At 34.2% G+C, this 15,182-nt stretch overlaps 2 protein-coding genes across 2 annotated transcripts; both read right to left on the bottom strand.

The window, feature by feature from the left end:
* Positions 1-4,294: 4,294 nt before the first annotated feature.
* Positions 4,295-9,363, bottom strand: LOC145799543 (putative DNA primase large subunit). Its single transcript, XM_082889135.1, has 10 exons — positions 9,341-9,363; positions 8,664-8,712; positions 8,530-8,577; positions 8,347-8,436; positions 8,128-8,187; positions 7,531-7,590; positions 6,963-7,037; positions 6,432-6,527; positions 5,906-6,350; positions 4,295-4,570 (listed from the first exon to the last, which is right to left on the bottom strand). The coding sequence occupies exons 1-8, from the start codon at positions 9,361-9,363 to the stop codon at positions 6,483-6,485; spliced, it is 450 nt and encodes a 149-aa protein (XP_082745261.1). The 3' UTR covers positions 4,295-4,570; positions 5,906-6,350; positions 6,432-6,482.
* Positions 8,664-12,877, bottom strand: LOC114260605 (small ribosomal subunit protein cS22-like). The gene is made up of 5 exons (XM_082887113.1): positions 12,076-12,877; positions 11,547-11,648; positions 11,124-11,423; positions 9,555-9,639; positions 8,664-8,712 (listed from the first exon to the last, which is right to left on the bottom strand). The coding sequence occupies exons 3-4, from the start codon at positions 11,367-11,369 to the stop codon at positions 9,622-9,624; spliced, it is 264 nt and encodes an 87-aa protein (XP_082743239.1). The 5' UTR covers positions 11,370-11,423; positions 11,547-11,648; positions 12,076-12,877; the 3' UTR covers positions 8,664-8,712; positions 9,555-9,621.
* Positions 12,878-15,182: the final 2,305 nt, after the last annotated feature.

Here is a 15,182-nt window from a genome sequence, read left to right on the forward strand (position 1 = left end):
TATCCGTAGTTGGTGTTTGACTTCGTTTAGCTTTTGTTGCAAACCTGATGCTATAGCAAACCTGAAGCCTTCATAGTATTTTTTTAAGGTTTTTTTTTTGACTTGGTCCTGACTTAAATACTTTAAAATAGGTAGTCGTAGCACCTGACTTAAATTTCTGGGTCTTTCTTTAGCATTAAGATTTTTGTTTTTATTAATTTTTTTAGGGTTTTTATTTATTAGTTGGGCAAGTGGAAGATGCAAGTTTGTATTTCTATCTACATGACAATAAACAATCAACTTCGAGGTTGTTGAACTCATTGTTTATAATCTATTAATACTGATATACATGGAATATGACTAACATAGACTTTGTTTATCTATAGACTTTATAAGAACAATCTAACTCAATGGTAGGTAGGTTCATTTATCTATATTAGGTGATAAATTTAATATTTTTTTATTTTCACTAAATACCTAATATAAATATACTTAAAAAGTATAATATTTGTGAGGAAAATCTATACAAAATTCACAAAATACTAATTCTGATGCATTGTAGAGTCATAAGGAACACTGTAAGTACTTTAACTTCGCATATGAGGATGGTGACGACACTAGCTCTACAATTCATTCCAATGCTGGACTTCGGAAAGCTATAAAAACAGAAGAAGAATTAAACAATCTAAGGACAAGGCTTTGTGAGATGCACAGTGAAATTCAGGAGCATGGTAGAGGGCTTCAAAGGATGGAGAAGAACTTCAAGGCAATGATTTATGTCATAGTGTTTTTTTTGTTTTTGCACTTTATCATGTAAATGACTGAGTTTGTTTGTTTCATGGATGTAATCAAAAACTTGTTTTGTATTTTGTATCTTTTTGTACTTAATGATGTAAATGACTGAGTTAGGTTTTGGAGAATTTCATGAATACCTGCCCTATATATTTTGTGTTGCATGTAGATGAGTTTGGATTGAATTGCTTTCATAGGGTACTAATGAATGTGAGAACTCTAGGTTTTATTATTCAATTTTCCTGGAAATTAATAGAAATGTGACCCTAGTTTCAGAGCAACAGGTACATTACAAATGTGAGCAGGTTGAGCAGCACTATGTTCAAACTGTCCTTAGCTTTTTATGGATTGTTCCATGTTCCATGTTACATGTGTTCACAATTGTACATGTACATTTGCTCAACTCAACTAATGTACATGTGTTTAGAAACTTTTAAATTGTATTGTACCTGTTGCTCAACTCAAGTGCTCAAATCACTCTCATCTAGAGAGAAAGAAATGCGAGAAGTGGTGGCACTGGTAGTGATAAACAGGGAAGGAGGTGTGCTCAAGCAGATGAAAGTTGAAATTTAATACAGTAAGGATACATCAAGCCAAATAGCAGAAAAAAGCGAGGATAACAAACTCTAATGAACAAAATACAAGTATTCACTAAAAATGAGCAAAATACAAATTATATTATACTTGTTTGTTAGTCAAAACACCATCCATGCTACATAATTAGCAATCCTAACTAACAAATACATTACTAGATTTTCATAAGTACCCTATACCAATTACAAACAAGAGAAAAAGCCCATGTTTTATTAACATTTCCATTTTTTGCAACTTCATCATTACATGTTGCTCGACGTCGTCGTTGAGGTGCACATGGTCCATTTGCAATTCTCCTTCAAACTGTCTTCCAATTCCATCACTTCTATTTGTTGGCAAACACCATCCAATGAAACCGCCACAGTTATCACATGAGTAAAATAATTTGTTTTTGTTTCGTTCGGTTTCAGAAATCCAAATAGTTAGTCTTCTCTGACTTCTACTGCAATTCTTGTTGTGATATGTCAAATGATCCAACACTTGAACTTGACATCTGTAATATCACAACAACAAAGAAGTGATGAAGGTTGGCAGATAGATTAGGCAGTGAGCAATTAGGCAAAACTCATCAAAATCATCTTTGTAAATATTAACCAAGCAGCAGCAAGAAACCTGAAATCTTACAAGTTACAATACATCCATCCATTACAGCAACTTAGCTGACCATTAATGATCTAAAAACCCAATCCAGAAACTCCCTAACAATGCATTCAGGTTCAGCCAACAATATTAAGTGGACTAGACTCAACTTTTTAGCTTTACTTTATTTTATTTTTTTCCCTTCTATTTTTGAAAAATTCAGTTAGATTTTTGCATAGAACTGTGTTTGATCTTTTTGCTAATAAATGAACAGCTTCTTGAATATGTTGGCATTTTCAAAGATCATGAAGAAATATGATAAGGTACTTTTTTATCTCAAAAATTTGAATTCTCTTTCTATCTCAGCAATCCGAATAATTATTTTTACTAAAGTTTTTGTTTATACCTAATTGTTGCAGAAACTTCACGAAATGCATCAAAAGCTTACTTGAAGATGGTAGACAACTCCTACCTTGGCAGCTCTGATGAGGTGAGTACATGGGCACTAATATGATTCAAGAATTGTCATTTCAAGCTTTAATATAAAACATAATTGCTTTCTTAGGTGCTCTGGAAAAGAGAAGAAAACATTGAAAAATCTAATGATTCAATTTGGGAAATTACAGGTGAATAAGCTTATGGACAAGGTTGAAGCTACATTCATTAAGCATTTTTCGAACTCAAACCGAAGTAAAGGGATGAACATCTTAAGACCAAAAGTGAAGAGAGAAAGGCATAGGATAACATTCTTCTTAGGTAAGATTTCAACACTCCTTTACATGGTTCAGGTTCAACCAACAAAATTAAGAGGAAATCAAGACAAAAGAAATTCAGGTTAAGCCAAGTTACAATACATCCATCCATTATAGCAGCAACTTAGCAGACCATTAAATCTCACAAACTACAGTTTTTGTCAATTAACACAATCTTCACACAATTAAATCTAATTTTTACCATTTTTTTCTCAATTAACACATATTCGCGATGTACAAATTCAAAAGCCCTAATTTCTGATTCACAAATTCAAATCCAAACTGATATAAACTGATACAAATTCAAATCCAATTTCTGATTTATAGATTCAAATCTAAATGATATAAAAAGCCCTAATTTCTGATTTACAAACCCAAAATCCAAACCCTAGGTACTGCGATGTTGGGACTTACCAGAGAGAGAGAGAGCGATGCTTTTCTAGTAGGTGGCGAGAGTCCAAGGCATCGATGACAGGTCCAGTGATTTGATGACGACAATGCGGTGAGGAGGGCTCCGGCGGTTTGATGAAGACGATAGAAAGAATGGCGCAGTGACAAGAGCGATGAGAGGATGAGAGGGTTGAGAGTGAGCGAGAGGACGGGAGGTATGAGAGAAGAGAGAGCTTGAGTTGCTTGGGTTTGGGGTTTGAGTAGGAGAGTGTGACAGAGAGATAAAGAGAAAGAGGCACCAAGCATTATTGGAGCGAGTAATACTTGGTAGGTTGAGAAATGCGGCTCGAATATTGGCTCGAATCGACAAAACGACGTTGTTTTGTCGATTTTTTTTTTTCTTTCTTTTTTTTTTCTTGCTTCAGTTTTTTTGGATGGATAATTTTATTGCTTCAGTTGCTTTACAGAGGAGAGAAGAGGCGACTCAGGCGAGAGAGCAAAGAGAAGAAAGGAGGAAGAGAAGGAAGAGAGGAGGATGACACTACAACAAAAAACACATTTGGCGACCCACAAATTTCGTCGCCAAAAGTACAAATTTCGTCGCCAAAATAATCGGCGACAAAATACACAACTTGTCACCAAAGCCCTGTCACTAAAAGTATTGGCGACGAAATCAGAAATTGTCACCGTATGTAGACATTTAGCGACAAGCAAAATTGGTCGCCAAAAATCATATATTTTGTCGCTATAAAATTACAATTTGTTGCTAAAATGTTAAAATTTGGATAAGCTATGTACTTTTAGCGACAAATAAATGCGTCGCCAAAAGTACTATTTAACGACAAAATTAATTTGGTCGCTAAAAATCACGTTTTTAGTGACGAGTAAGTTTTGGTTGCTAAAAGTTCCTGGAATAATCACCAACTTTTAGTGACAAAAACTATATGCTGTCGCCAAACATATTAACGACGACAAAAACACCACCTGTTACTAAAAATTCACTACACAAATTTTTGATTTTAATAATTTTCCTGTTCAAAATAATCCAAAACACCTATTTTCCTGTGCACAATATATACACAAATGTAATGTAAATAATAATACACCTGTGCAAGACATTCATACTAATTCAAAATTAATAACTATGAAAAATCCCAATAAACATAATTACAATTCTCTGACAATCTAAAACATGCATACCAAAGTACTTACAAACTACTAATATCAAACCCATAAATACATTACCAAATCCTATGTCAAAATATTTTCAAAATTACAACCAAATATTTTAATGTTAAACATCTAACCAACAAGTCATTTACTAAAATCATATATCAAAATATTTGCAAAAACACAACACCAAATATTTTGATGCTAAACATTTAATCCATAAATCATTTACCAAAATCCTATGTCAAAATATTTCCAAAAACACAAAATCAAATCTTCTGATGCAGCCCAAACTATTTTCCACCATTGCTAATCTGTCACATGAAAAAAGAAAAAACAATATTAGATTGACAAAAAAAAAAAAAAAAACTCGATATGAACTTCACAATTTTGATTTTAATTTTGTAACAGGAAGTCCAATCAGGTGCTATTTGCTCATACAACTCTATTTAGGCTTGAACAAGCTACCCGTGCCAAGTTTCGGTGGTTTCAGTGGTCATTTTGCAATTTTGGCCTCTGAACGGGCCTTTTAAGTCTTGTGTTTTACATTTTTCCTTCAAATTTTCTAACCAGAAATCCAATCGAGGTCCCGTTTGTTCCTACAAGTCTATTTAGGTTTGAACAAGCTGTCCGTGCCAAGTTTTGGTGGTTTCGGTTGTCATTTCGCAATTTCGGCTCCTGAACGAGCCTTTTAAGTTTTGTGTATTACATTTTTCCTTCAAATTTTCTAACCGAAGATCCAATAGAGGTCCCGTTTGTTCCTACAAGTCTATTTAGGCTTGAAAAGGCTATCCGTGCCAAGTTTTGGTGGTTTCGATGGTCATTTTGAAATTTCGGCCCCCGAACGGGCATTTTAAGTCTTGTGTTTTACATTCTTCCTTCTAATTTTTTAACTGGAAATCTAATCGATGCCCCGTTTGTTCCTACAAGTCTATTTAGGCTAGAACAAGCTGTCCGTGCCAAGTTTCGGTGGTTTCAATGGTCATTTCGCAATTTCAGCCCCCGAACGGGCCTTTTAAGTCTTGTGTTTTACAATTTTCCTTCTAACTTTCTAACCGAAGATCCAATTGAGGTCCCGTTTGTTCCTACAAGTCTACTTAGGCTTGAACAAGCTGTCCGTGCCAAGTTTCGGTGGTTTCGGTAGTCATTTCAAAATTTCGCAATTTCGGCCCCCGAACGGGCCTTTTAAGTCTTGTATTTTACAATTTTCATTTTAATTTTCTAACCGGAGATCCAATCGAGATCTCGTTTGTTCCTACAAATCTATTTAGGCTTGAACAAACTGTCCGTGCCAAGTTTCAGTGGTTTCGGTGGTCATTTCACAATTTCGACCTCCGAACGGGCCTTTTAAATATTGTGTTTTACAATTTTCCTTCAAATTTTCTAACCGGAGATCCAATAGAGGTCCCGTTTTTTCCTACAAGTCTATTTAGGCTTGAACAAGCTGTCCGTGCCAAGTTTCGGTGGTTTCGGTGGTCATTTCGCAATTTTGGCCCCCTAACGGGCCTTTTAAGTCTTGTGTTTTACAATTTTCCTTCTAATTTTCTAACCGGAGATCCAATCGAGGTCCCGTTTGTTCAACACAACCAAACATATTAAATGAAATGCTTGTAGTGATTTAAAAAGTAAATTATGAAAAATATACTTACAAAAGTGTTTGTCAATAAGATTCCTCTGATGAATAATCATTTTCATCAACCTGCATGCCTGCTTGATCCTTGGTCTTCCTTATAAACTTCTCAATCTCTTCAAATCAAGTTGATTATTATGGATTCAAATGAAATCAATAAAAATATTTAAACTGGGCAAATTGAGGCATTATTTTGTGGGAACAAGATTGTCAAAGCTATTCAGTGACAGGTGCTTGATGTATATTGGATTACTGTAGATGTTCTCAATAGCACCCATTATCTTGGCTTTTGCACATTGGTTCTTACATAATAGTGATGTAGTAAACTGAAAAGAGAGAAGAAAAAAGTGCAATTATACTGAAAAGATCCCATGCACAGTAATCATAACGTGTCACACCTTTAAGTTCTATGACAGCTATCTCTGTACCAGTCAATGCTTTTTTTGATCCAGCAGGGTAAAAACCTGTATCCACAAGTTGTTAAGAATAGCTAGGAAATGGTAATAGATTACATAAAAAAAAATTAAAACTAACACAACATATACCTTTCAACTGTAAAGGTTTTATAACAAAACCTAGAATAGCAAATGGAACCATCACAATTGCCTCCCCAAAGAATGCAAAACGCCAATTCCAGTGACCTGCAACCCTTACTTTGTTGTTAGGCCATAGGATCTTGTATTGTAGAACTTATAATATTACTTTACCAAGATTCCTTAAAAATGAAGCATGCAGGTAGTTATAATTGCTGCTATAGAGAAAAAGTCAAGGCTTAACATAAACAAAATGTTTCAAAAGGGTCACAAAACTGCACAAAGCACTTGAATATTAGAACTACTAACGATACACCAGTGCATCGCGAGAATGAAAGAAAAGAGTTAATATGCATATAGATATATAAAAATTGATTGATTAAACTTGAAATGAAAAATTATTGCAGTTCTACACTAACAAATGCCAACAGAAAAAAACAAAAAAAACAAATTTGAATATTTAAAAAAATGCCAAATAGGTTTTATGATTTGTTCACTTATAACGATAAGATAATTGGCAATCATGCTAAGGAGACTCCTTACCATTCTCTTTCCTTCTTTTCCGTAGTTGTGCTGTATGCCATATGCATATTCTTTATCAAATCTCTCAGCACCAACCTACAAAAAAAAATAAATAAATAAAAGCACTAGGACTAAATTGAAAAGGCATGTGTATGTAAGAAACATGGCAGATCTACAACTACTTAATACAGATAATACACCAACAATTTTGTTTAAATGTGCATGTGAGTTCTCACACACACACACACCAAGGGAATTCAGTGTCATAAAAAATTGTCTTGGCAGCAAGATGATTTACAGAGAAAAAAATGTCACTGGACTGAACTAGCTGAAAATGATTTATCCATTTAAACAATTCAATCAGTGGAGCACTGCACTGCAGTGATAGCACATTGCACAAAAACATGCTGTTAATTTATCCAAATGAAGATGCACAAAGCATTTACTCAGTAACTCATATAGCTAAGTTTGTTATTGCTACTTACCATATGTTGACAATGCAAGGCTATACATCTATGTTCTATTAAAAACAACAGAAGCGTCCAAAATTGTAATTAGTTAACAAATAATTCAATAGTACCAGGCTTACCTTGGGAGAAAACTCAGCTTTCCAAAAGGCAAGGGCATCATCCAACGTCAATCCAACACTCTAGATAAAAGAGGGAAAGATCATTCAAAATACAATACCGAAAGGCAAAAATGCATGAAGGAAAATAATTTCGAAATTACAGGAATGCCAAATATTTAAATTTTTCCATAATCAACATTTTTGAATGCTTCATGATTTCTTTCAGATATCCAATGCACACGTGCTATTCAAAGAACAGAAAATTGCTTGCACTAATTTGAAATTTTGAGAAATTATCATGCATAATTCTGAACCAAGCACAAGTGTATCTATGTAAAAATGTTCATATGTTTGTAAACGAAACAAGGACATATATGTGGCAGTCAATGTTTAAATGTGCAACCTGAAACAGATCAAATGAGTTGCAACAACGTGTCAATGTGTGAAACACTGTCCAATAAATGAAAGATAATATACTGAAATAGAGGCTTCACACTTCACATAGTGGGTGATGCACTTCATGCATCTACAATCCCACAAACCCGTCAATATATGTTATTCCTTGAAATGCCGATGGCCACACAACCAAACATGCCTATTCAAGTTCAAAGATGTAACCTTGAGAAATAGACCCAATTGCATCCTCCCTCCATGCTTCAAATGATGGTCCTCTCTTAACTGCACAGGAGTAGAAAGGTCCACAAAAGTGAATGAAAATAAAAGCAGAATCACAATAACTTCACATCCAGACAGAGGAAGAAGAGGAATTCGTGAGGAAAAGACTTTTTCATACTATAGAAACAGTAATGGGACTGATTCTATAGAAAAGGTCTTTACCTTTTCAAACAGGTGGCGCATACACAAAGGAAATGAACTTTTAGCTACTTGATCTATGTCTTTTAAAGATATTTCTGCAAATTCTCTTGCCTGCAAAATCAGTATACCAAATTGATCAGTGTCCACTTGAACCTCTATGACCCAAGGGTAACAGATGAACCAAATAGCTATAGTACAAAGTACCTGGGAATAGTCAGGACCCAGATAACTGGTGGATAAAGCTTCCACAATCTATGCAATATCAGAAGAAAAGTGAGGCACTGTATTTTGAAAGAGAGTCCATTTTAAACTTAAAAGTCCATAAATAAAATACTCACAGCAGCTAACCGGTCCTTCTCTCGTTCTCTAATGGTGGAAGTCCATTTTCTGAAAGCAAAGGCCACAACAATTTTATGAAATTCCAAAGGATGCAATTCTATTGCTTAAATTGCACTTGACGATGGAAAACAAGTAATATGGAAGACATGTAAGAAACAACTACAACATTCAATATACCAATGATGCTGGTGATGATGACTAGCAATTAAAATTATCTTCACTTATGAATTCTGGACATGCAGAATTTCTTAGAGAATTTAATGCATTACCGTCAATAAATCATGTTCATCATTCTTGCACGCAATGAATTTAATGGACATACAATGAATTTAATGTTCTTCTTCTTCTTTTTCTTCACTTTCCATGAGAAATGATGTCCACAAGATGCCCAGGAAGGGGCTTTGGATCACAAACAAAGAAAGTACAGAACGTTCTCTATAATTGTGAAGAACTGTTGAAATTAACGCTTTTGGAAGAAAAAACTAAAAACTAAAAGATAACAATGGCAAGCAAGAAGCAACTATAATAGTCACATATGTAAATAAGTCCATTTCATTGTTTCTTGCAGGCACATACATGATTCCAGGACATGGGATCTTCCACCTTTATCACAGCAACTGTATATATGTTCAAATTTATTCACATCATTCTAACTAAGACAAAGTCAAACAGTAACCTGCAAACAATAATAAATACCATGACCGGAAAGAAACTAAACAAAAGAGTACAGAAAACCCCAAACTACTAATAAAGCTCATAGTGAAAAGATCCTGAAAGAAAATCTGTGTATTATGAATCCAACAATTGAGCAAAAGACCAAGCCAATTTTTTCATTAGAAGAAAATTGAATTTTTTATGAGATTATTTCAGAAAGAGGAAAGACATATAACCTCTCCAATACGAGGGCTGACAAAATTCAAGTCTTCATGTAATCCTTTCAATGGCGGATCATAAGAGTCAATGAATTGAACCAGCCTGTAATTCAATAAAATGAAATATATCAGCTACAACATGTAACAATGTCGTTCATAGCATATCAGGGGAAAATCATAATGTCCATGTTATCTGAACTTATTTGGGTCCACAGTGTAACTTTATTATAAATTTAACCTGATTGATTAGTACTTTTCAAAAAATAATATATAAATAAGATGACTGACTTGCGATGCAAAACATGTATCATATGTATCAAGTTTGCAAAAGCATTTAAGTATTTCAATAATACCTTAACACCCTGGACTTCTGTTCATTCCTTGAAATATCTCCCTTTCTTAAAGTACTAAATTCATTGCAAAATTTAAGAGCATGATTATATGAGCGCAAACCCGTAGGCATCTGTCATGTTGGTATTAGACTATAACACCATCAACTAAATACAAGGAAAGACAACCGGTCTAGCCTAGCATTATATTTTTCCCCCTTATGATGACACAACTAGAATGTAATTATTTGGTAACATTAGCATCAAATTTGTCTCAAATAATTGCCAGTGACACTTCAACCACTGAATAATCACAAAACATAAAGTTTCATATACAAGCAGGCTGCGTAACACTTCTAAATTAATGTGAATCAGAATATAATCCCCTAATGTTAATAGAAAAAGAAGTGGATTCATAACTTTTTCATGCATCAGCTCAAGTGGATAAATAAAATAAGTATTCTTCATATCTCATCCGAAAACATATAGTGCATATTACCATTAAATACAACAAAAGAACCAAAAAAAAGCCGAGAATCCAGTACAAAAATTCAAATTCTAGTTCACATCCACAACCCAGAAAATATAAAAACAGAAAACAATGAAAATGACTCTAATTAGTCACATAGTCAAAGAAATTGCTCATACAAATTCTAGTCCACTGCAACTTTTTGTCTCTTTCAAACCAACACACAAACACGTGGTGGGTGTGAAAAAATCATTTACAAAATGCACACCAAAAAACAATTACTCAAGATCACCTATAATTACTCTGATGTCTCTGAAATCATCAAAATTTCAAAATATTCACAAAAATCAAAGCTTAATGCCTAGCACAAAACATTGGTTTAACAAATGATCAAACTACCAAACTCAAACCAGATTTCACAAGAATCAAAATCTAGATTTTGTTTCTTACAAAAATCAGTCCAAAAATTCCGAACATACAAGTCCCGAAAATTAGTTTCAAAATCAGTCCAAAAATTAGAATATATCAATCCCGAAAATCACAATATCAGTCCGAAACTCTCACAGTGTGAGTGAGTGAGAGTGAGAGTGAGAGGGAGAGGGAGAATGAGAGGGAGAGGGAAAGAGAGACGAAGAAGAGGGAGAGATGATCTATTATTTTTTCCTTCTATTTATTGTATGCATACATTGGAAGTACCCATCATGAAACCACTTATCAGAAGCACACGGGCCTGTGGTTGTGTGGTTACAAAAGACCAAGTTTTCATAACAAAAAGAGTAGCAAACTTACATCATTGTTTACGGATGAGATTGCAGCTTCGACAGCCTCTTCTGAAGAAAATGTTACAAACCCAAAACCACTAGATTTTGAGGTCCCTGGAACTCGGGATACCTTTGCACTAAGAACCTTCCCTTTCTCAGCAAAGAAGTTTTTGAGCATCTCTGTAGTTACTTTTTTTGCAAGATTGCCGACATAAACTTTGTGGGGGCTGTCAATGAATTCAGATTCTTCAGACTGGAAAAATGGCAAATCCATAGTTTGTTAGGGTTTTTTTGTTATATTTGCTTTGATTTCTCGCCCTCCAATTTGCTGTAGTGGAAAACAAGATCAAATTAAGCAATTTGTTCAAAGAATTCATATAAACAAAGAACCATACATAGTGAATTCCTAATCTTTAAAAACCAGTAATATGACCATATAATCACATCTTACTGTGCCATTTAGCTTTTCAATAGCAGCATTTGCATCCTCAACAGTCTTCATCGTAACAAATGCAAATCGTCGGCTCCTTCCAGAGTACTTATCATACATAACCTATCGGTAGAATCCAGAAAGGAAGTTAGAGTGCCTAATTGCAAATTGTTTTATCAAGAAAAAAGTGAACCCTTTTCCATGTCTACCCAGCATCAGGGTGAGCCCTCTGCTTTCTGCTTTGGTCCAATGCAAACTTGTGAACATGTCAAAACCAATAGACACTCCTTCAGTTTGATAGGATCATAACTTAACGCATTTTAAATGAGCTTATTTCTCAAATTTATCTGTCTATCCTAGTGGAACATGATCCTCACTCTAATTGCACCTATACACAAGATCCACTGTCAAGTTTTCTACAAATTGCTAATGCAAAGCCATATAACACTGATTTATTCCATGGATCCCCAATTAAAATTAAAGAAAATCACTTCTACAGTACTAAACTAATGCAATCACAGAAAAATTCATAATTAACTAGAATTGATACCTCGGCCTTCTCGACAGCACCGTGCTCTTCGACAATCTGGCGGAGCTCATCGTTGTTGACAGTCTGAGGAATGTTTCCGATGTAAACTCTCTGTGCCGCCTCGGACGACGGGTTTTGTGTCGAAACCGAAGTTTCTTCAGCAACAGCGGAGACCCATTTGGATTGTTTAGAGTTGGAACCCAAATGTGAGATTGAGAAGCGAAGAGAAATTGGATGAGGGTTAGGATATTTGAGGGAGTGGAGAGAGAGTTTAGAATTGGGTTGTTGGGGGATTGCGAAGGGCTTTGTGAGGTGTTGCTGGAGAAGATGAAGAAGTCTCCAATGTGTGCTTCTGAACCTGTTTGTGCCGCTTCAGGTTCTGAAATGAGAAGACGAAGAAGTCTCCTTTTAGGTCACTTTTGTTTATTCACTTAAAAGTCATTTAAAAAAATAAAAAAATAAAAAGGACAGATTCAAAACGACGTCGTTTTGACAAAAAATTTATTGATGACGAAAATCATTTTGTTGCCATAAATATCACTCACCTTTCAGCGACTAGTTTAATTCTGTCGCCAAAAAGTCGCAAATTGGCGACAAACAATTTCGTCGCCATATATTAATTTCGTCGCCAAAACTTTTTTAGCGCTCCCGCGCGAAAAATTAAATTGGCGCCAACCATTTTTCGCGACAAATTGAGATATTTGTTGCTAATGGTGTATTTTTTGGCGACCAACACGTATATTGTCGCCAAAAAAATACAATTGGCAACCAAATTCAATTTTGTTGCTAAAAAACGTCGCAAAAAATGTTTTTTGTTGTAGTGTGATCTGGTTCTATATTTTTTTGTTGCTTCAGTTTAATTTTTTTGTTCAGCTTTTCTTGTTGATGATCTGGATCTGTTTGCTCTGCATTTTTTTTTCTTCTTCTTCTTCTTCTTCATCAGAAAAATCTCCAGAAAAAAAAAAAAAAAAAACATCAAAACGAAAAAATCCAGATCAACTAAAAAAATGATGAAGATGAAATATTGATGAAGATGAAGATCAGTTGATATATAAAAAATATTATATGAAGATCTTGAAAAATAGTTGATGAAGATCAGATGAAATATTTTTGATGAAGAAATATTTTTTGTTTTTTCAGATGAACAAAAAAAAAATTTTAGATGAACAATTTTTTTTTTTTTCAGATGAAATATTTTTTTTTTTAAATTATTATTATTTAGGTAACTATTTTTCAGATAAACAAAAAAAATTTCAGATGAACAAAAAAAATATTATATGAAGATCAGATGAAATATTTCAGATGAACAAAAAATGTTTTTCTGAAATATTGATGAAGAAATGATGAAGATCAACTAAAAAAATCCAGATCAACAATTTATCTTCTGGATCTGAACAAGATCTGCAGAAAAACAACGATGCAGAGCAAACAGATCAAGAAGAAGAAAAAGGAAGAAGAAGAGGAAGATGGAGCAACCAGATTTTTCTGATGAAGAAGAAGAAAAGGATCTGTCATCAAATAACATTAATCAACAAATCTTCATGGATCTGTCATCTACTTCAGAGCGCAGATTTAGATCAACAAATTGGAGGATCAACAAATTTTTTTTGGGTTTGATTTAGTTGATCTCTTTCTCTCTCTGTTGGGTTTTCAATGTTGATTTGAGCACTTTCAAGATGAACAAATTATTCCCTTCCTTCTCCTCTCTGAACAAATTATTTGGTTGAAAGTGCTCAAATGAACAAATGAACAAATCTGGGTTGATCTCTCTGAACAAATGAACAACTGAACAAATTTGGTTGAAAGGGAATAAACACGGAAAAAATCTGGGTGCAGCCATCATATATTTTCTGGGTTGATGTTCATCCTTCATTTCAGAAAAAACACGGAAAAAAAAAAAAAAAAAAAAAAAGCAAAACGCATTGAAACGACGTCGTTTCACTCTCGAGCCATTTTCGAGCCATGTTTTTCGAGTTACGAATCGGAACTGTATTGGAGCAGACGCACACAACAGATAGGAAATCAAATTTGGGCCACTCGAGTCAGAAACTTTCGGGCTACGTAGCGGAGTTGTCATAAAATTGAGCTTTTTATTTTTAATAAATTTTTTGAAAAATGATTAGTGCCTCGAAACTTTTTGCACCGAATGTCCCTAATGCCCAAAACGACGTCGTTTTGGGCATTAGTTGTTTTTTTTTTTTCCTTTTTTTCTGCCATTTTTCCAGTCGTTTTTCCATTTTTCATTTTCGTCGCAGTGAAGAAGAGGGAGAGAAAGAGAGAAGAGGGAGAGGGAGAGAACGAGAAGAGAAAGAGAGAAGAGGAGGAGAGGAGAGAAGGGCCCCCTCCTGTGCCTCGCCACCGCCGATCGTCGATCGTCGCAGCACCGCGATCGTCGCAGCCCACCGCCGTCGCCTCCGGCCCCGCCTCTGCCTCTGCCTTCGCTCGGTTGATATGGCCCCCTCCAGTCCTTTCTCTTCTTCCTTCTCTTCTTCCTTCTTCTTCTTCTCATCTTTTTCATTTTCGGGGCATTTGGGGGAGCTATTTTCGGGCTCCATATCGGAACTCAATTTTTTTTTTTTTTTTACTAAATTTTTTTTAAATTTTACGTAAATTTTTTATTTTTACAGATACACCTAATTTAAATATACTTAAAAAGTATAATATTTGTAAGAAAAAAACTTAAAAAATTACCAAATACAAAAATATGAAAATTTAATACATTTTCAAATTTGTTTGCATTTTTTTTAAAAGGTTTTTATACAAATTTTATACTTTTTAAGTATATCTAAATTAATTGGATCCAAAATGTAAAAATAATAATAATAATAATAATAATAATAATAATAATAATAATAATAATAAAAAATTAAAATATTTTAAAAAATCACTAAAAAAAAAATTTAAAAAATTATTTTTGAAAATTCCAAACCAAATGGAGTGGATAGTTTTGAGATTTTTGCTCATTTACCCTTTTTTTTTCTTTTTGGGTTTATGAAGTTGGTGAATCATTCAGCTCATTGTGATGCTCCTGCACTCCTCTTCTCTTTATTGGTGTATTGTTTTTGTACCTTGTGCTAATTTACATCAATAAAGCTTCTTTTTGCTGATAAAAAAAAAAAAGTTGGTGA

This window comes from Camellia sinensis, chromosome 9 (assembly GCF_055761805.1).
Source record: "Camellia sinensis isolate YWXY chromosome 9, ASM5576180v1, whole genome shotgun sequence".
Lineage (NCBI taxonomy): Eukaryota > Viridiplantae > Streptophyta > Magnoliopsida > Ericales > Theaceae > Camellia > Camellia sinensis.